Here is a 22,096-nt window from a genome sequence, read left to right on the forward strand (position 1 = left end):
GCAAAGAAAGGAGCAGGAAAGACAACCAACCAACAAATAGGAAACAAAGACAATGGAAAGCAAAGCAAAAAGGCTCGCTGCAGGAAAACCAAAAAGGCAAAACAAAACAAAGAAGGAAAACAAAGCAAAGCAAAACAAGGTTGAGAGGTACAAGAGGAAAGCCAGTGAATTCGATACACGATCTGACAGAGACCAGCTCAAGATGCCTGGGACAGATGGGCTTAGGCTCTGGTGGCGCAAAAGCAATGTTTATTGAAGGCTCATTCTTTTTATAGACTGGATACACTACAAGATCATAAATAATTAGCTAGTGTGAAACAAAGCACAAAGCAGAGGCTTGTGTGCAAGCAGCTGTTCTTGTACTTCCTTATCTTAGTTTCTTGTGTTCTGCTTACCGAAGTATAAGTTCTTTCTTCTTTTGCTAATCAGTCACTGTTGTTTTTGCGAAAAGTATCCCCCCTTTCAGGATGAAACACTGTAACACGTTACTGACCCTTTCAGGACTGTCAGGTAGTCCGCACAACAACAGTTCCCTTCAACGATCATGGCAAAACAAAGAATCCAAGCAAAGGAAACTGAGAAAAACGCTCACCAATGCATAGCAATGGAAAGAAAGAACGAAAATCTAAAAGCAGTGCAGGGCCAAGATACTAACGCAAAACCAAAGAGCAAACCAAAGCCAAGCAAAACCAGGAAAAATAAAAGAAAGAGCAAGTACTAAAAAGCCAAGGAAAGCAAAGCAAAATCACCTGAAATCCTTGCAAACAGAAGGGAATGTGCTTAGGAAAGGAAAAAGGACTTCAAAGAACAGAAACAGAAGGGAAAAGAAAATCAACAAAACTGGAAAAAAACCAATGCATTGCAAAGCAGAAGTAGCAGGAAATCGAGACAGAAACAACAGAAAAACAACAAGGAAAACAGAGTAAACCAACATCAACCTATGTAGCAGCAGCAGGAACATGAAACAGCAAAGGATCACAAGAATCACAGAATGGCCACAGTTGGAAGGGACATCAAGGATCATGAAGCTCCAGTCCCCTGCCACATACAGGGCCACCAACCTCCCCATTTCATAGCAGCCCAGGCTGCCCAGGGCCGCATCCAGCCTGGCCTTGAACACCTCCATGGATGGACGGGGCATCACAGCCTCTCTGGGCAGCTGTTCCAGCACATCACCGCTCTCTCTGTGAAGAATTTCCCCCTGACGTCCAACCTAAATCTCCAATTGATCGAAATCAAAAAATCAAAAATCCAATTGATTGAAATCAATTTCAAACCATTTCCCCTTGTCCTGTTGTTATCTACACTTTCGCAGAGCTGACTCCCCTCCTGTTTGCAGGCTCCCTTCAGGCACTGCAGGCTGCAATGAGGTCACCCCGCAGCCTTCTTTTCCTCAGGCTGAACAAGCCCAGCTCCCTCAGCCTGTCTTTGTAAGGGAGCTGCTCCAGCCCCCTGCTCATCTCTGTGGCTCCTCTGGCCCCTCTCCAACAGCTCCCTGTCCTCCTTGCACTGGGGCTCCAGACCTGGACGCAGCGCTGCAGATGGGGCCTCACAAGAGCAGAGTGGGAGCACAGGGGGACGATCACCTCCTTGTCCCTGCTGGCCACCCCTCTTCTTCTGGCCCTTTCCTGAGCCCCAAGGATCAGGAGTGCCCGTCTGCTTTTGCTTGCAGAGCCTTATTATCCAGGGGCACGAAGATCTTGGGGTAAAACCTCAGTAGCTCCCTGTGTGCCGAGGGAAGATTTCATGCCCCAGCCTACACACAGCCCGGCTTTCCCCGCTCTGCACTGCCAGCATCCCCCACAGCCCCTGTGCTGTGACAAACGCCAGCGGGGCTCGGGCCCAACACACCCCCTGCCGCATGCCCTCCCACATCCCCACATGCTGCACCCGCACCGGCTGCCCCAGCCCCAGCTCTCCTGCAGGCAGCGCAGCCCTGGGCGCTGGGCTCAGACCCAGCCCCGAGGAGCTGCTGCAGGTGACTCAGCCCCGCTGGATCCAGACTCAGACCTAGGATGCAATGACCACTTAGAAACAGTGGAAGCTGGCTTTCTCTTTGCAACCAGCTCCTTTCCTCGGGGCTGAGCTCTGGGCCCCAGGCACGTGCTCCCGCTGCCCTCTCCTCCTCCCCACTCCCAGCGCTGCTCTTCAAGCCATCCCACCCACACCTCAACTCCTTGTGCCTCATCGGGAGGCTGATATGCAGGCCAAAGCTGCCGTGTGCAGCTGGGCTTCCCAGGGCAAACAGCAGCCCTCAGCACAGCCCAAGGCTGAAAAAGCCATCAGGGAAGGGAGGCAAGCTCAAGGGGCTGAGTGCAGGGATGCCTTTCTTTCTCCTGGGCTGCTTCCCTTTCTTTGCTCTCCAAGGACCGCTAGCAAAAGCACAAAGGGATGCTCACAGCCTGTCGCTAGCAGTTACAGATGGGCTGAAAGGCCACCCGTTGGGAAGACCAACAAGGAAACGGGGGAAAACCAGCAGAATTTCAGGGGAGAGCCGACCGGTTCATGGCCCCGCGATTGCCAGCCCAAGCACGGGACCTTTTAAGCAGCTACAGAAAGAGGCAGCACCATTTTAAAAGGTTGGTTTCACTTTTATTCAATACAGAAGGATTTGGGTTGTATTTATCAACACAGCCCAAAATGAAACCCCAGTGTCCAGGATTTCTGCTTAGCAATTCAGCCTCCAGGCAGACACAAGAAGCCTGATCCTATGGCCACGTCACCTTCTCTCTCTCCAGGCCCAGCTAGCCGTATTTCAATCTCATACTAGACCGGCTCTGGCCCTGAAGAGACGCAGCCTGAAGGAACAAAGCCTCTGCATCTCTTGCCATAGCCAAAGTCCTGCCTCTGGCAAGCCCTCTTTGCTTGGAACGCAGCACAAGCCCTTCCCTTCCAGGTGCCTCAGTTCCTTTGCACTGTCTGTGAAAACCAGGCAACTCAGTCCGCTGCCTTTGGTGCCACCTCTGAGGAAGCATTCCAGCTGATTCGAGTGTCCTGTGGGCCTTCTCGCTCAAGCCCTTGTCAGTTCTTTTTGCTCTTCTTCTGGGCTTCCTTCCTCAGCAGAGCAGCACTTGCCTTGGCTTTCTTCACTGTCTCCCAAGTCTGAGTCCCAAGACTGCGCCAGTCCTACAAGAATCAATGCAGAAACGGTCAGGGAACCTTCACAGGTAACAAGTGGCTGACAGCTCTCTTGGGGAGCTCAAGTCACCCGCCCGGGCAGCTTTGGCTGCCAGCACTGGAAACCACCTTCCTGCCATCAGGGCATGCCAGAAACTCCACCTCTATCTCCTTCCCAAAAGTCCCATACAAACTGGAACCCAAAGCCATCTCCTGCAAGGCAGCGCCTGCACAGGGCTTGGACACTGCCTGGCAGCACACACAGCACAGCAGCAGCAGCAGAGCTTGCACCCCAAGGCTCCTGGCGTGCATCAGGAACACGCGCACATGGAAGGAAGGGCAGGACAAACGACGGCACTCTCAGCAGTGCCGGGCACACCACCGTAGGCCACAGCTGCAGATTGTTCCCTCCCTGCCCATTGCCCGTGCCTTTCTATCAGCCTCATAGAGCACAACTTACTGGCTTATGGCACCTGGAAACTGGCACAATTGCAGCTAATGCAGAGCAGCTGCAAAGTGGCCCCACAGAAGAGATGGTGGCACAGCACATTTTCTGCCAGCGTGGGCTCGGGGATCTCAGCTGGGAGAAATGCCCACAGCAGCCACACAGCAGGCAGCCAGCTGCTCTTCTACTCTCAAGGAGGCTGCTTTCTACAAGAGGGGAGAAAGAGTCGTTATTGTCTCACGCACACTGCTGTTACAGGCTGACTTAGAGCTGTTCTGAAGATATCCTCGGTCTACTGACCCAATAACAAAGAAGGAAACAAAACCTGCAGCTGCGCCATCTTTTCCACCTGCCCAGGAAAAGTCTCCTCAAGCTTGAGCATTGCTCCACTTGCAGGCGAGGGGAGCAGGAGCTGAAAAAAACAGGAGGACATAAAATAAGGGAAAAGCTTAACAGAAAGCAGACATGCTGCAGACAGTGCCACCAGCTGTGTTTGAACAGCAGTGCCTTAGCGCACGCTCACAGTAAGGCACACCTACCTTGCAAAGGCCACTCAGGGAGTTTGTGACACAGCACCTATGGCTCCCCTGAGTCCCAACTCCATTTCTCAGCCACTCACGCTCTGCTCCTCCATGTTCTGCAACAGAATAGTCACAAGACAGAAAGTCAGTTCATCGCAGACGTCATCAAACCTCCATTCTCAGGGCAGTCGCACTCATTTCTCTGCAAGATAAATCAGGGGAGTGCTTACCGAGTGAGCAGCATTTACTGCCAGTTGGCAGCAGCAACCTATGCCTAACTCTACACTCCTAACAGTAACCTATGCCTAACTCTAAAACTGAACTGAACACTAAAACTAAGCTAACACTAAAATCAACAACAAAGCCCAGAAGTGGCACCTAACTCCTACGGGGGGAAGATGGAACTGGGGGCCCACAGAACCGCAGAGGAGCAACAAGGTGGAGGAGGAGCAGATGTCAGCAATGCCACCCAGCTAATGCCGGGGGCGGGGGCCGCGCAGTGGGTAGGGAGCCGAGCGCCCGGACCAGCGATGGCGGAGCTGTGAGTGCGCCAACACAGGGCCTGGCACGGTGGTGTGGTGCCAGGCCAGCTGTGCCGCAGGCGGATCCACCTCCATGGGCTCCTCTGGAGGCGGATCCACCTCCATGGGCTCCTCTGGAGGCGGATCCACCTCCATGGGCTCCTCTGGAGGCGGATCCACCTCCATGGGCTCCCCATGGTCGCTCACAGCGCTGGCCCGGGCGTGATGGAACCGGGCTCCCTTCCTCCTCTCCCTCCGCTGCCTGATGGTCATGGTGGGCCCCCTCCTCCTCTTCGGTTCTGGGGCCCCCAGCTCCCTCTTCCCATTTATAACTATGCTCTCCTGAACTCTCGCTCTCTTCGTGCTGGACATGGCTGCCACCTGCCCAGCACTCTCAGAGACGAGTGTGCCAGGTGGGGCGGCAGTGACCAAGGAGACGGCTGTGACATGGGGAAGGTTCCACAATGGCACCTGTGCTGCTGGGAGTGGCGTTCCGCACAGGATGAGGAGGGGGCTGCAGGGCACAGGACGGCGGCTAGAAGGCACTCTCTGTGCCCAGCGGGCAGCCCTTCTCTCCAGCCAGCAACAGGGCACAGAGGAGCCGAACCCGAGGAAGGGTTTTCTGTACAATGATACAGAATGCAAGCTATTGAAATAGAAGATATGTATCCTAGAATTTACCTTCAAAAAAACTAGTTTTTATGCATCAGAAAATGTTTCGCTCATTTTCAGACTGCACAGAGAATCCACAGCTTGGAGTGGATTCTGGCCCTAGAATACGCACCAACTGCTGATGGGGGTCTGCGGGGAAGGCCTGGGAGATCGAGAAGGTCTGCAGCTTCCACTGGTGAGAAGAAGGGAATCACTGCCACTAACAGTCTTGTTTTCATTTGAACCAGCATCTTCAGAGCTGTCCAGGCCCTTTGGGTTAGTCCTCTGTAGGAAAAGACAGAATGGAGAACAATACACACAGATTCTCCCCCTAAGCTCAGTTCTGGATATCGCCAGAGAATTAGCACTAACCGTCAAGGTTTTGACGAGGAGCGATGAATTAATCATCAGCATCTCAACTTTTCAAGCCCTTCACTTCAATAGCTGTCTTCATTCACTCGGCACTGTGCAGTTACACCTAGCAGTGCAGCAGTCTGATACATCTGTACCCCACTGAGCACAGTTCAACACATCTACGCCTTCCTGTCTAAAGCACTGAGGTAATCCAGTGGATTGGCAGGTCAAACACAGAGGCCATAAGGCTTCATTTCAGACCAACGCCTTCAAAATTACATTCTTATAAACACCCCGTAGGTAGGAGGCAGGCCTAGTTAAACCACAAGGCGTAAGAGATCCAGTAGAATCACCCACTGACCTCAGCATCAATGTCAAATGTACCGTTGCCCCATCCCAGGTGTGGTACACGTGACAATTCATACCGTGCCACAACAACCTGAAGTGAATGACTGTCATGCACAAAGCCTTGGGGATGTGCAGTCTGCACAACCATCGCCTCGCTTTCCCTTGGTCCTAGGAAGTGCTGCTGCTGCTTGAATGTTACTATCAAAAGTGAAGCCTTTCCTTTTTGGCGTGCTTCGATCAGACAACGCTGCACATGAAATGTAATCCTGCACACAGCAGTAAGTGCTGTAGGTATGTTCCAGAGCACTTATGTGATCTATACAGTGGATCCTTCAGGAACACCAAAAGCCCTGTTAGGTGGGACTAAAACCACACAAGCTCTTATCACTATTATTGGGCATTCCATACCCAAGCAGGGAAGCACTTTTCTGAGCAAAGAAAGGAACCAGCACTAGATAACACTTCTACAGGAAGACTCCAGGCTACTCAGCTAAGTGAGCTGTGAGTTCTCCTGCCTTCTTACACATCAACTCAGCTATTCCAGAGCTCATCGGAGCGTGCTGCACATTGTACAAACACTCAACATACTCGCAGTACTGTAAACCCATCAAAGTGGCTTGGTGCTCACTGCAGGTTACATGTGGTCACTTCTATCCCACCAAGTTGCACGGGACATCATCCCAAATCAATCTTCAAATACTGCAACTGTTCTCTTTCGGTATCTTGTCAACCAAGCAAACAGTTCTGATACCTCTGTGCTGTGAAACAGAAATGTAAAAGGCATGCATCGTGCTGTTTGTGCACCAGTGGCACTTCTTTAAGGATTATATTTATTTTTATGCAGTCTGATTTATCGCTGGGAAACTAAATCTCAAATAAATCTTTTTATTTTGGGCTTTTTATTTGTATCCTTGACTCGAGAACAGAAGCTGCATTCAGCACACATTTGGAAGGAGAAATACTCTGTACTTTGGAGTGAGACAAGTGCTTTTCAGACCAGCTCTAAACTGCAGCTTGCTAGCTTTCATGGAGAGAACTGCCTACTGCTGCTGTGCTCCCTGAAACAGTTCTGCACAGCAGGGACAGTCAAGAGATTCAACCACATGTCCTCAAAACAGAACAGAATTTGCCCGTGATACTGAAAACCTGCACTCAGCTCAAGCATTTTCACAAGAGCTGTAAATCCAAGAATACTGTATGTGGAGAGGCTCACAGTTTTTGAACTAGGAATGTCGACTGATGTATGAGAGCCAGTGCAACACCATGCTTATTTCCGTCCTTTTAAGGCAGAAATTTACTAAGCCAGCTGCTGTGGCAGCCAAAACCCTACCAGTCTCATCAACATTGCACTCCTAACACCAGGTGCTGTCCTCACAACAGAGGCAGCAGGATACACACGCACCTCACAACACACTTAGTTGCTCAATGAAGATCAATTGAACCTAAATCTTTCTATGCAACCTTCCCAGCTGTGGCTCCGTACCTGCGAGTGCCTGTAAAACATGCCAACCGTCTGTGCTGCTGGACTCAGCCACACCAAAGCACCTGTTCTGATGCCCAAGGCTGACAGCCCATGCAGTTGTACAACTTTAAACGAAGCAGATAAAGAAAAACCTGCCAACAGTCAGTTTCCGAATGCAAAGCCAGCGCTCTCACATGATGTTGAGCGAGTACAGAGCAGTTTGGCTGAATGCTGGAAAAAGGGTCCTACTGCTAGTTATGTTAAAGAAAGTTGCAATTAACTTGCTTTGAAAGACAATCCCGTATTTGAATGTACAACAGTACAATTCTTTCTAAGGACGTGCTCAGAACTTCACAAATTGTTCAGTCATCGTGTTTGTAAACCATGCAGCCCCTTGTTCAGAAATGCAAATGTTGAGTGCAAAAACCAGGGAAAAAAGTCTTACCGAGCACCATTTCTTGCTTTGGAGCTGTCACTGCGCAGGACCTCAACTACCAGAAACAAAAGGACAGCAGCACTCTGAGCAACATCCGGAATCACTTCCAACCACAAAGAACAGCAGTCTTTAAAGCCCAGATTTCTCTCAAATGCCAAGGCTTTCATGCTGCCCATCTACTGGCTTCTTTTAAGGCTGCACCCATTTCACACCTATGTATGGGTGTGCATTTTCTTAAAGCACTGCTGCCACCAAGTGCAAAAGCAGTGACATTTTCACCTTATGGAAGATGTAACACTACCTTATCCAACTGCACAAACACTGCCAAAGGCACGCAGTTCAGTGACTCTTCTGTCTCTCAGCAGCACCAAGCAGTCATTTTCCCAGTGGAGCTCACTTTTCGTATCCTCGACCCTGTTCTGAGGGCAGGCAGAGCAGGCAGGACAACAAGTTCCTCTGAAATCCTCTCCCCAGCTGGTAGCAAATCCCTGCAGCTGTCTGCTTGAGAACCGCTCTCTCTGACCTGCCCCATTCCCTTTCTCTGTGCACAATGTAGCAGAAAGGCATTGGAGCAGGTCCAAATTTGGCTGCTCTCCAGAAAGTGTTCCAGCAATTCAGATGAATATTATCCATCTAATATAGCAATTAGATTTGCAAACATTTCTCAACAGCTCATTCAGCTACCTTACAAGTATTTGCCTGTTGTGCCAGCACTCGCAACGTGCAGCACTGAAATGCTCACGTACGTAGCACAAATACTTCATCCCACTGAACTGAACGACTGCCATCAACAAGGAAATCAGTTATCAGCTCCCAACTGGTGGGAACTAACAGCAGCTGTAAGCCACAAAGTGGGATGTAAGCTCTCACCATGACCTGCTGTTCAAGGGAGTTATTCTACTTCCAGAAACAGAGACTTCACTCCAACAGCTGCTCAGGCAACAATGCACAGCCAGTCAGTGGGACAGTCAGAGTGACATCAGCACGTACATACGAATATATGTCTTCTCACTAGTAGATCTCCACCTGCTCAGCCAGAAGTGAATGTGATGAGGCCTCTGGTAATGCTTGTGTTTGTGTGAGTCTCTGAGGAATTCCAAATTCCAAACTGAGGAATTCTCACACTGCTTTATTCTGCATGAGAGTACGAACAGCATCCCACCGGGATGTTTGCTTCTCAGTACAGCACTGTTTGCACAGCAGCAGCAGTGAGAAAGGAGGCTGATGTGTTTCATTACGAGTATTAAATTTCTCTTGTGATTCTAAATTGCTGGTGAATACCATCCCAAGCAGAAATACCTGTTGTTGTGAAAATAAATAAGCAAAAAAAAAAATCAGGTACTAAAAGAAAGAAAAGAAAGGAAAATACAGGAGAAGAAATAAGAAAAGAGAAAATAGCACTCAAATGCATTTAAGATGTACAAAAGTGTGCTTACTTCATGGTCCAACAGATAAAAATAGATTCAGGAGTCTCAAGTCCCAAGTCTTGATGTTTCTTGCAGCAAGTGACAAAGTGGTTTTAACAATGGCTGCACTGGGGTAACACCGACACAGAGTTCCACTGCAAACCCAGCCACACAGGGTGCTGGAGACTACCAGCACACTGCACTGTGCATTCCAACAGCACCTGGGCAAAAACAGAGTGGTAAGAAGTGAGCAGCTACACCCCAATGAGGAAGACTAACATCTGATCTAAGCTGGGCTTCATTACAAGAGAAGGAAGGAGCTCTGAAGATTCCTCCCATCTTAGGAGCCTCCTAGCAACCTCTTCCCGCCTATTTGCCTTTGCTTAACAAGCTGGAACCAAGCATTTTGAAAAGTCGATGGAACACTCTTCCAGTGATTCCCCCAGCTGTTCTGATTTCCTCCACATCATCTGAAATCTTTTGAAGGCACGTGGAAGAGTAAGACGTAGTGAGGAGGGAGCCTTACACACACCAATTCATCTCTGGAATATGGGCGTTCCACACATGTACAGCAAGAGTGGTCAACAACTGCATCAACTAGAGGCAGAAAGTGAAGAGTGACTGATGCTGCAACTGCTCCTCGCTGTGCTGGGCAGCTTGAGTAGAAACGTCCCAGCACGCGCATACAGCTGTGCTCCCATCTCCAGGAAGGTGTCAGACAGCTCCTCAGCTTCGCTCACCGTTTCACACAGTGAAGGAGACGACCAAAACTAGAAGGCGGAAAAGACTCCTTTTCAACAAAGTCCTGCTAAAAGCCATCGCACGCTTTGAATCCATGTTATTGAGCTGTAGACCAAGTAAGTGCACGATTCAACTGCTACGACCCCCTCAGTTGTTTACGTCTGAGCTGCACAAGGAAGCAGGAGAACAGCCTTAAGTGCCCAAAGCTCTGACCTTCATTTATGGAAGTGAAATCAGCTCCACTCAGTGCAAGTCGGTATGAAAGAAAACATAATGGGAAGAATGGAACATAGAACTTCACCCAGGAATGGGCTACAAACACTGTTTTGCACTACGCCAGCTGTGCCTCAGACGATCTGCCCTGAAGGCAGTCGGCATAGCTGGCCCTACCAGCTTTTTCTGAAGGAGAATGTTCTCCTGGAAGTGGCCTTCTGCTTCTCTTTCATACTGCAGACCTACAGTTCTTCATTATTTCACTGTGGGTTGTGTTCAGTTGATCAGGACAAAGCTGATCCACCGTTTGCGAAATCTCAATTAGCTACTGAAATACAGAACAACGTTCTCTTACTGCAGAGGCAGAAGATAACTGACCCTGCATATCACCAAGTCTTCCCCAAGGCTTCTAGCTTGGACAAATACAGGGCTTGGGCTCCAAGCCTACTAAGAACCTCAGTACAGAGAAACTCCTCTCCTGTCCACAAACTGGTCACACAGGGAAACCGATACCTGCTAGATGTTCTCTGACTGAGAAAAAAATATTCCATTCTGGATTGCTTCTGTTTGTTTCTTAAATACAAAAACGATACAACCATAGCTTTCAAGTGCCTCTTCGCACTGACAGACATCTCCCAAAGCAAATTCCATTTTAATAAAGCTAGAATGAGCCAGGAGATGACTGCTCTTGACAGCTCTCCAACTCTTTGCATTAGATTCCAAGTCCGGGGCTGATTCAAGGTAGTTCTAAAGCACAAAGTTCATCAGAGGAAGAGGAATAACCACCCTTCTGCGAAGGCTCGTTCATCTCTGATCATCCTTCTCAACATGATCATCTTACCAGCCAAACTTTTCTATAGACTACATAACATCTGTATACTTACCGATCAGACACCAGTCCAAGTGAAACAACAGAAAGCCAACAGAAGCCCCTAGGAACCTCAACGTCATGGCTGCTGGGCTACATAAAACTAAGTGCCAAAGTGACGTGGTCTGAAAGCATTTACACAGTACTTGAGAATGACAGCACCTCCTACACGCTTCATTTTTAAACTCTAACAACTAAAAAGGAGCTTAGTCACAACAGACACATCAAGTACTGCCTCTCTAAACTCAACTTCTTAGACATTATGACTAACAGTTTCCCCACATTCTTGAACAGATCAGCCTTAAAATGCATGTGAAAGCCCAGAGCTGCAATCTTCACGCAAGCTAGACAAAAACAGCAGGCAGCAAAGAAACTAATATGTAATTGATTTAAGATTCCTGATTCTAAAATAATTTAGCCAAGGAAATATTGAGATGACCAGATGACATGCTAGGAGCACCCAATCAGATACAAAGAGGATCTTCAAGGCACAAAGCAGAGATGAGAAGCTGGAACTTACCTTCAATCTGAGAGCAACAGGATTCCCAGCGAGCAGCCTGGCAGCTTTCTCAACCCAGCAGTTTGCTCTTCCATCACAGGCATCTTCATTACATAACAGCTCCGCAATCTTCAGCGCCAGATCTTTCTCTACTGGGTTCTGCTTCACAGAACGCTGGTTTTCCCCGTTCACAAGCAAGACAAAACAGGTTACTGCTATCTTGATCTTGCAATCCATATAGAGCAGGAAAGAAAATGAGGGCACCCATTCAACAGACCCAGATGTTCCAACTACAACCCTCAGTACACACTTTCTGAACTCACAGTGAAAAGGCCACCGCTAGATGATAGCACTCAGACAAGTGCTAGAATTCAGAAGAGAATAAGAGAAAGAATGCCCAAACCAGATCCTCCTCCTCTACAGCTGCTTACTGCTGTACGTAGGCAGCTGGACTAGGACTTCTTATGACGGCCAACTCAGTACGGAGACTGATGGGAAAAAACACATCATCAAGGGCAAGAGTGCTTCACTGTGTTGGCAACAGGACTTTTCAGCACATCCTCCCCTTGCCCAAAGCCTGAACAAAGGAATTGTGACGGAGAAGTTCACATTCATTCACTTGCCTACGCAGCACTTCATTCGCTCTGCCCCTCTCTACCTCTCTAACAAGAACGCCACCAGTAACAAACAAACAGTGCTACTGAAAAACACCCTTGGTCCAGTCTTCCAGCTGCAACTAGATGACCATCATCCCTGCTGGGCAATCCCACAGCAGATACAGAGCCTTAGAACTAAGGGCAATGGGAAGACAGACGATCACAGCAGCTCCAGACGGATCAAGTCAGGACGCAAAAGAAAGGATCAACTGGAAAAAGTAAATTAAAAACTGAAACCAATTCCATCAAACAAGTAATCATTTTTTAAAGTACATCATAGGCAGATTTGGCAATTAAAAAATGTACATCATATAATTTGCCCACAAATAACACATTTTCTTCTCTGGGTTTAAGGAATGCACTGTACAGGGGCTTTGGTGCTGCGTGAATGACTGCAGGCAGAGCAGTATCAAAGTGAACACAAAACATTTCATCAGTTAACGTAGAAACCCTGGGCTGCAGCCACTACAGCAGAGTTGCAGGGGTCCAGGCTGCACAAAACACCCTTTGTCTCATTTTGTCTTCCGAGTGACTCAAAATCGAACCCCAGCACTGTCACAGCCTGGGCAGAGCACAGCAAAGGAACCCTAAACCTGTCAGCTCCCTTCCTACACCCCTCACATCACTCAAAGAATCCTCTCTCCCTTCAGCAATCCTAACCTCTCCCCATGAGCTGGGACCAAAGGGCTCTTCCTTGGTCAAGAAGGCACCACTCCCCGCTGAATTACCTGATGGGCCACGTATGTCAGACCAACAGAAAGAAAGGAAGAAAAAACAACTGAGAGATGGAGAAAAAGGCCCTTAATAAACCAAGGACCTTGGGGCTCTCTCTAGGACACCGGTGCACACAGCACCTACAAAAGCATCACAGGATCACAGAATGGCCAGGGTTGGAAGGGACCTCAAGGATGATGAATGTCCAACCCCCCTGCCACATGCAGGGCCACCAACCTCCACGTTTAATGCTAAACCAGGCTGCCCGGGGCCCCGTCCAACCTGGCCTTGAACACCTCCATGGATGGACGGGGCATCCACAACCTCTCTGGGCAGCCTGTTCCAGCACCTCACCACTCTCTGGGTAAAGAATTTCCCCCTGATGTCCCACCTAAATCTCCCCTCCCTCAACTTAAAACCATTTCCCCTCGTCCCACACACATCAACCCTTTCAAAGAGTTGATTCCCCTCCCTTCTGTAGGCTCCCGTTAGGTACTGAAAGGCTGCAATGAGCTCACCCCGCAGCCTTCTTTTCTCCATGCTGAACAAGCCCAGCTCCCTCAGCCTGTCCTCATAGGGGAGCTGCTCCAGTCCCCTGATCATCCTAGCGGCCCTCCTCTGGACCCTCTCCAACAGCTCCCTGTCTTTTTTGCACTGCAGGCTCCACACTCGGACGCAGTAGTCCAGATGGGGCCTCACATGGGGCATCGCGCCCCAACAAGGAAGGAAAACAAATCCACAACGCTCTGCAGGGCTCCCAGCTCTCAGCAGGTGACGCCTGCTCCGCATACAGAGCGTGCACACAAATGGCACCTCGTCTCTTCCCCATTTATCCCCCCACCATTGCTACAGGCATTTAGAGGCATTGTGGAAAGGCAATGGAAGGCTCGTGGAGAGGACTGGATGCACAGGAGATTTCTCACTTCCTTGGGGCGAGAGCACTGCTTGTCTACGTGACCAATCCCAAACAAGCACCAACCAACCGTCGCAACTAACAGCTGAAATGGCATTTCCCTGCAAAAACAACAAACCAACCAACAAAAGAGCAGCCTGTCCAAAGACCCCTCCTCACACACTTGCCAAAAAGGCCACAGCCATTATTCCATTTGCCAGGCTTACTCACAGAACTGCAGGCTTCTCCTCACCATGCATCACGTGGACACAAACCGGCTGCTGGTGCAGGGAAGGCAATTTCACCTGAGCATCTCACCACAGACGCTCCCCGCGCTCTGCTTTCCTGCAAAGATACAAGGAAAAAAGCCTCAGCTCCTCCGAGCAACAACTGGAAACAACTCCAGAAAATCCCCCACCCAAAAGCAGTTCCTGGAGAGCTACAAAGCAGCCCTTCAAGGTTCACTTGTGCTTACGCTGCGGCCTCTGCAGAAACACGCTGCCTTTGTGCTCCTGGCTCCTCAGGGCTCTTTTTCATCACCTCCGGGGCACAGCGCAATAGCTGTTCTTGCACAAATCTAGGCCCTACCTACCTTCCTCCACCCCAAAATGAAGTCCGACACAGAGTTGGGGGGCAGTGACCGGATGCTGACAAGAGCTCTAGAAGTGCAGAAGAGGGGAAGAGCACATACAGTCAAGGCAGAAATAAAGAAGAGCAGAAGAGAAGAAAAAGAAGAAAGGATACAGATAAGAAACAAGTGCAGAAGATGAAAAGTGCAACAGAGATAACGGTTGGATACAGGCAAGACAGCAAAGCAATGAAAAGACGAGCACAACAGGAGAAGAGCAGAAGCATAAAAGAGAGGATAAAGGTAAGAACGACGTGCAGACAAGGAGAAGAGCAGAAAGGGAGACGAGCCAAGACAGGTAAGACAGAAAAGCAGAAGTGCAGAGCAGCTGGAGAGAAGAAGAGAGAACATGGGTACGGCAGAAGTACAGAAGATGGGCAGAGAGGACACAGGCCAGGGAGAAGTGCAGAAGCAAAAAAGAACAGAAGGGAGGAAGAGAGCACAGAAGAGCAGAGAAGGAAAAGAGCAGCAAAGCAGAAGAGCACACAGTGGTCAGAAGAGAAGAACAGGAGAGCATAAGATGCGCAAGGAGGACACAGCTAAGTCAGAAGAGCGGATGAAGAGAACAACAGGAGCAGAGAGGATACGGGTAAGAAAGAAAAGCTGAGGAGGAGCACAGATGCAGGAGAGGAGTCAGGATACAAGGAAGGAAGGAAGAACTGCAGATGAACAGAAAGAAAGAGCATAACACGAAGGGAGAAGAGCCGAAGAGCAGGTGAGGAAGAGAGCAGAAAAGGGAAGCACAGGAGAGGGAAGAGCAGAAAAGACAACGCTGTCTGCTCTGTCCTCACTAGCAATGCCCCAAGACACAGCCAAAACGAGGAGAAAAAGCCCACGATGTAAAGTGAGCAATGTTCTGGAGGCTGAATCAGGGCTGTCCCACTGAAATCACTCCTTTTCATTGTCACCTGACTAACTGGCCCACCACGGCTGCAGCCGCTTTCCAGCACTGGTAATCAATGCTGGCAGTTTAAGTCCTTAGCCATGGGCTGGATAAGCACGGTTTTGGGTGGTGACGACTGGCAATCGCTTGGACGGGATATCCTGAGTGGGAGGGGAAACCATCCCTGGGGTGAGAAGGCACTGCAGGGATGGCAAATCCCCACTGGGACGGGCAGACCCTCGGGAAGGAAGGGCACTGGGCTGCAAAATGCTCATCCATATGGTCACTGATCGTTGGGATGGTAAGGATGTCTGGGTACGAAAAGGCAAAGCATGGCAAGCCGGGGGGAAAGGGGCTGAGCCCAACGGTCACAGAACCCCCGTGGGGGGAGGGGCTCCCCCAACTGCCACTCTCCAGCTGTCATGGCAGGTAAGGCAGCAGCTCCCCCTGCTCTGACGCTCCAGCTGACCCCAGCGCCCCAGATCTCACCCCTGTGACCCCAGATCTCAGCCCAGAGCCGCAGAAAACAGCCCTGTGACCCAGATCTCACCCCAGCACCCCAGATCCCACTCCTGTGACCCGGACCTCACCCAATGCCCCGGGTCTCAGCCCAGCACCCCTTCTGGCATTTCCCCACAGAGAGATTCCCTCGAGCGCTGACGGTACCTCTGACACCCGACGCCACTTGCTTTGACGCGACTGTGCCGCCACCGGACCCCGCCTGGATGCAGCCCACCGTCCGCGGACCGATGCCGGTACCCCCCCAACCCTTCCCTGTCCCCACTGTCACCCACCTGGTACCTCAGGCCTCTGTCTGGCCTGGGCTCCCAGGTGCCTGGGGACAGGCAGCGCAGCTGCTGCCCGGGGGGGCCGCCCCCAATCCTGGCTCAGCTGCCACCTGTGGGCCTGACCCCAACTGCGGGGCTGCACTTACCGGTGCTGCTGCTCCTACCTGGGGGGCTGCACCCAGCTACTGCTCCCCCCCCCCGCCCCTCCTCCCTGCTCAGGACATCCCCTGCCCGCAGGGACACTGCCGCCCCAGCAGCTGATGGGGCTGTGGCCCGGGGCCTTGCCCCTCCACGCGGAGCCCCCGCAGCCCACAGGCACCTGCCTGCTGCAGGCCCCCGGCCACCCCGGCCCCCCCCAGTTCTTTTGCAGGTACCCTCCCTGCAGGAGCAGGTGCTCCCCAGGCCCTGCACCCTGCCCCTGGGAGCCGCCGATGGAGACCTTCCAAGACGCCATGCTGCTCTCGGAGGACCAGGGGCACCCAGCGCCCACCAACGTCTGCCCCCACCCAGCCACGGCTCCGCTCACCTGCAGCGCTGCCTTGCTGCAATCAGGCGGTGAGTTCAGGGGCTGCAGGGCAGGCGGCAGGCTGTCTACTGCACGGGGAGTGGAGTGGAAAAGCTGGCACTGCCCCGCTGGCCATGCTCTTGCTTTGCTAGCAGCGACACTGAGCACAGACATCCCGGAGGACATCGCTGAGGACATCACTAAGCTCGTGACGTGGATCAACGAGGGTGAGTCTGGGGGCAGCAGAGCTGGTGGGGGGGTGCTCGCACCGAGTGGGCGCGGGAAAGCTGGCAGTGCCCCTCTGGGGATTTTCTTCCTTCTCCAGAAGTGACATCCAACCCAGGCATCCTGCACGACACCGCAGGCATGGACGATCTGCTCACATGGATCAACAACGGTAAGTTTGGGAGCAGCACAGCTGATGGGGGACTGTCTGCTCTGAGTGGCTGGGGGAAAGCTGGCATTGCCCCACCGGGCATTTCTTCCATTGCCCAGAAGAGAGACCCAGCACCAACAGTCTGTCCGGCGATGCAGAAATCAACCATTTGCTCGCCTGGGTTGATGGTGAGTTTGTGGTCTGCACAGATGACCGGTGGGTGTCTGCACCAAGCGGGGGTGGGAAGGCTGCCATCACTGTTCCGGGGGATGTTCTGCTATTCCAGAAGCTGCGAGTGCTCTGGACAGCTGCAAAAGGGAGGGGCTAACATAGCGCACCATTGCCACAGAACCACCGAGCCCACGTGCCTCCAACAGCCTCAACTCCTCTTCCATCACAGAGCTGCCGCAATCCCCCAGGGCCAGCCGGGAGCGCAGCAACGACACAGATGCTGAACCTGGGCTCCTCAACAACTCACCTGGGCACCAGGCAGCATCCCCTCAGCTGCCCGTGCCGAGGCCCCTGGCTGCTCCCGCACCGCCATCGCCAAACCACGCACACCTGATGGAAGAGGTGCTGCGAAGGCAGCCCCGGGTGATTCTCACCCGCCTGGCGCTGCCCAGCCCACTGGCTGCCCCTGCACCTCCATCGCCCAGCACTGCACACCCGACAGGAGACGTGCAGCAGAGGCAGCCCCGGGTGGTTCTCCCCCGCCTGGCACTGTCACCTGGCTGCATCTCCTGCCGGCTGGCAGACGAGCACCGTGGGGACAGCATTGAGCCAGCCAAGCGCCCCGTGCCACCTTTGCAGCACACTGGGCGGCTCATGGAAGAGGCGCTGCACAAACAGCCCCACGTGCTGCTCAGGCGCCTCGCACTGCCAGCCGGATGCATCTCCTGCCGGCTGGCAGACGAGCACCACGGGGACAGCACTGCGCCGCCCACCAGCCCAATGCCTGCCTGCTCCACCACCAGAGGCCAGAGCACCGCACACAGGCAGCACGCTGGCAGCATCCCAGCCACAGACAGGAAGCTGCCGCGCTGCCACCGTGCGCCAGGCCACAAACGCCGGCGCTAGGCCAAGCTGCCCGTGTCAGCATGGCGGCCAGCACCAGGACGCGGGACGGTTTCTGGGCACAGAGTAAACCAGCAACAACCCTTCCAGCAGCAGCAGCAGCAACACAAACAAACCAAGGAAAAGAACGCACCGCCAGGGCAAAGCACAGACGTCCACCGAGTCTGGAGCAGGCCAGAAGCTTAGCATCCGTGCCTGGGAGGAGGAAAGGGTAGCTACTGGGCATGCTGCTTCCTCCAGCACAGATGCAACTGCAGGGGCACCAGCCCAGAAGGAGCCTGCCGCTGCCAGTCAGAGCAAAGCATCTCTCTGGAGGAAGCCAAAGCACTTGCAGTCATGCCAAGGAGGAGGGAAGGGTAGCTACCGGGCATGGAACTCACCAGCCAGCAGAGGGGGAGGGAATTTTGTGGGGTGGCAATTCTGGGTCAGAAATTGTACTCTGATAATATTGTACTCCAAAATTGCTGGAACTGGGAGGAAGGAATTACTGGCATGGGATTTCTGGGGGGCTGGGAAGTTTTTTGGAGGGGGAAGAAACTATTGGTGGGAGGGAGTGGGGGGGGGGGGGCTGTTAGGGGCCCCTGTTGTTAGGGGTGGGAAATGGTTGGGAATCTTGTCATTTATGCACTGTTTTGTACGTTTCACTATTAAATGTTCTGCGTTCCCTTTGCTACACCTCTGCCTGCAGTCGTTCATGCAGCACCAAAGCCCCCCCAGGCCCCTGTGCCCACCTCTGGGGATGTTGGGGTGACTGCAGGCAGCCAAGAGCTGAACATCTCCATCGGGGGCACCGAGTTTGCACAAGGAGAGTCGAGGCAACGCCGAGAGGCAACGGGAGCTGACTGGGGAACTGCAACGAGCACCAGGGGCACTGGAGAGCTTTGCACAGCACTTGTGGGGTTGGGGGGCTCAAACGGCACCCAGGTGGCACATTTTCACCTCACTAACTTCCTGTCCTCCAACATCTCACCCAAGGCATTCAACAGGCCCTTTTTTTCCAATGGGGGCAGACTTTCTCCTTGCGGCTGACCTTCCCCCCCACCTCCCCAGGCTGCCTGTCTCCCCCCTGGGTGCTGTGTTCCATGCATTCCCACCCTGACGCTGTCGCTCAGTGACACATTTGTCACCCACACACTCACCGTGGGTCCTGAGGAGGGCTGGGGGGTGTCCTGTGAAAGCAACCCCAGGGACAGCTCTGCTCCCGAGCCCTGGAAGTCACAGCTCCTGGAAAAACACCTTCAACGCTGCTTCATCTCATCACCTTGGCACTCCACCTGGGTGCTGTGTGGAAGCCAGCTGCTTCCCCTGCTGTCTCGACACTGGGCTCGCCTCTCTCACTCTGCTCCTCACCCAACATCCAGGATTGCTTTTTACCATGCCCTTGCTGAAGAGCACACAAGGTACGCAAGCACACCGCTCTCCCTAGGAAAAACATGGCTCCTAGGCACCTGCACTGCAAACCTATGAACAGACAGTTAAGTCTCACAGGAATCACAAAAACTTAAAACATACCTGAGGCCCCTGTTTTGCAGTAATGGTTTGCTGAATTTGGGCTCACAGTATGATTCCAACTCGTCACCTTCCTGCCTTCCAACTGCCTTCACTGTGCTTTGAAGCCACGATCCAATGCCTTAATGCCCTTATGTAACAGCAGCTGCTTCATCAACACAGAGGAAGGAACGTCTCAGTAATGTACATCACACACCAGCCAGGCTGCTAAGGACTGGCAACTCTTCTGGGACAGCTTCATCAAAACCTTTCTGGATTAGCCTTGCTATCACCTGGAACTCGTCCCATTACTGCTTTGAGGGGTCAGAGCCTGAACTCCACTAAAAGGCCACCTGTCATCATGAAATCAGGCACACCTGATACAACCACACCACTAAGGCTCCTCTGCTCAACTCCACTGGTTCCCAGTGCTCGCTTAAAAAAATAAAATCCACCAAGAGAATCAAACACCAACACTTCTCTCAGTATCCCAACATCCCTGCCCTGTCCATCTCTGGCCAGCAGGACTAAATTCAAAGCAGTGCATGCCACAATCCCACACAAGTAGCTTGAAGCTGCGTTTAATCTTGCAGATCAGAGCTCAATTAACAATGGCTCAGCACAAGGCAATTACAGATAACAGGGCTCTGCTCTCACCAGCACCTGCTATACACCAGCACTGGAAGGAAAGCAGGCTGAAGGAAAACCTCAGGTCAATCCATTCAGGACAGCAAAGCAGGGAGGACAAGGGATGGGGACTGATGCTGAACTGAACGCATTACAGAACAAGAGCCTTGAGAGGAGTAATTGGTTATACAGGTGAACGATACGCATGTCTGAAATGGTGATTTCTTCACAATGCTATTTTATTTGCAATAAATGTGTTCCTCATCAAGAACAAGCACAATACATAAAGAAATCAGGAGGGATGTATTTTGAAAATTCTTTCCAGCTGGCCTGGCATCCTGGGGCAAGCTGAAGACTACACAGGACACCAACACAGAAAGAGAACTAACAGCACAGGGGGTGCCACACAGAAACTGGAAAGTGACCAAATCTCTGCTCAGATAGAAACTGCTGTGTGAGGTTGAAAGATGAGGGTGATGAGCTTTGAGAAGCACAGTGGGAGGACGAGGATGAGGAAGGATGCCACCTGCAGCACAGACATTCACCCCAGGGGCACAGCCCAGCGCAGAGCTACGATCCCAAAGCGATTATAAGGTTTGATTTAACAGTGTTGTGTGGGACGATTCAACTGCTTCAAGCTCAAACAAGCTGCAAGTGATTGATTAATCCGTACATCTCAGCAACCTCAAAACCTGATGGCTTGGAAAAAATGAATAGAACAGACCATCTCAAAGAGCAGATAATCAATCTACACAACTTAATCCAGCAGGCAGTCCTGTGGACAAATTCTGTGCTGGCAGCAGTCTTTTTATTACCATTGCGAACATTCCCAGTTACAGAGCTACCACAACTTAGGCACTAAATACACAGACCCACCTGGGAGAACAGCAAGTAAAGAAGCAGCTTACCCTCCTCCCCTTATCCAACTCCACTCTCACATTTGGAAGTGAAACTGCAAGTTTAAATGCCAAGAAAAAACGAGGGGATAAAAATTTCATCTGGTATTTTCCAGGTAAACCACCAAGATCATAGAATCCCAAGTTGTAAGGGATCCAAAAGGAATCACCAAGTCCAATTTGATGCTCCAGGAAGGACAACCCAAATGCAGATGGTCTTTACGCTGCAGCAGCTCAGGAACAGGCCCATAGCCCTGGGGAGCCTGGCCACAACCACTGGTACCAGATGCAGCAAGCACAGGGAACAGGCAGGTAGGCACAGCAAGCAGCAAAGACCAAGCTGAGAGGGGGCCTGCTTACAGAAATCAACCCAGGGCCTGCCTACACAAAGCCCACACCTTTCACTCCAATAAAACTCCACCATTTTGACAGCCAGAACAGAAACTGCCATTTCACTTCTCATGGCTCTTCCCTGAACTCCCAAACAAACAGTTACTTCACGTCCCCTATCGCACTGCAACTGCTCATAATCAATAATCAAGATCATATCTTTCATGACATAAGCAGCTCACTTCTGCCAGCCCTCCGGTTTTCACAAGGACAGACATGGGTACTGCCGGCCCTGACAGCTTACCAGGAGATGCTTCAGTTCATCAACGTGGACCTCATTCCTCCTATCAGCAGCCACTCCTGAACTGACCTTCATTCAGTGACACCACCAACTTCCAGCACGAGCTGACCTGCAAAACACAGAAAAGAAAGTGGGACAACAGCCAAAACAGACAAAATATGTTTTAACATTCACAAACAAAAAAAGCAAAGACAATACAGAAGGGCAGCTGCAGCAACACTGCAGTATGTAAAGAAACAGAAACCTGGCCAGGAGGCGACGGCCCCCCCCTTCAGCCCGGAATGGCCCAGAGCCAACAGTCCATCCCCCCCCTTAGACCCAGAGCCAACAGCACCCCCCCCCTTCCCCCCCCCCCC

At 51.7% G+C, this 22,096-nt stretch overlaps 1 protein-coding gene across 5 annotated transcripts; it reads right to left on the reverse strand.

The window, feature by feature from the left end:
- Positions 1-2,570: 2,570 nt before the first annotated feature.
- LOC122190877 lies at positions 2,571-21,864 on the reverse strand. Of its 5 annotated transcripts, none has more exons than XM_042891002.1 (9): positions 21,744-21,864; positions 14,098-14,189; positions 11,604-11,756; positions 9,292-9,482; positions 5,389-5,540; positions 4,102-4,199; positions 3,863-3,974; positions 3,578-3,768; positions 2,571-3,126 (listed from the first exon to the last, which is right to left on the reverse strand). In XM_042891002.1, exons 4-9 carry the CDS (start codon positions 9,294-9,296, stop codon positions 3,022-3,024), a joined length of 663 nt encoding a protein of 220 aa, XP_042746936.1. In that variant the 5' UTR covers positions 9,297-9,482; positions 11,604-11,756; positions 14,098-14,189; positions 21,744-21,864; the 3' UTR covers positions 2,571-3,021. The 5 variants fall into 5 exon arrangements, with proteins under 5 accessions (XP_042746936.1, XP_042746935.1, XP_042746938.1 ...); XM_042891001.1 differs by having other exon boundaries at positions 14,076-14,189; XM_042891004.1 differs by lacking the exon at positions 9,292-9,482 and having other exon boundaries at positions 14,076-14,189.
- Positions 21,865-22,096: the final 232 nt, after the last annotated feature.

This window comes from Lagopus leucura, unplaced genomic scaffold (assembly GCF_019238085.1).
Source record: "Lagopus leucura isolate 7727_CA_CO unplaced genomic scaffold, USGS_WTPT01 34741-0_obj-0_obj, whole genome shotgun sequence".
NCBI lineage: Eukaryota > Metazoa > Chordata > Aves > Galliformes > Phasianidae > Lagopus > Lagopus leucura.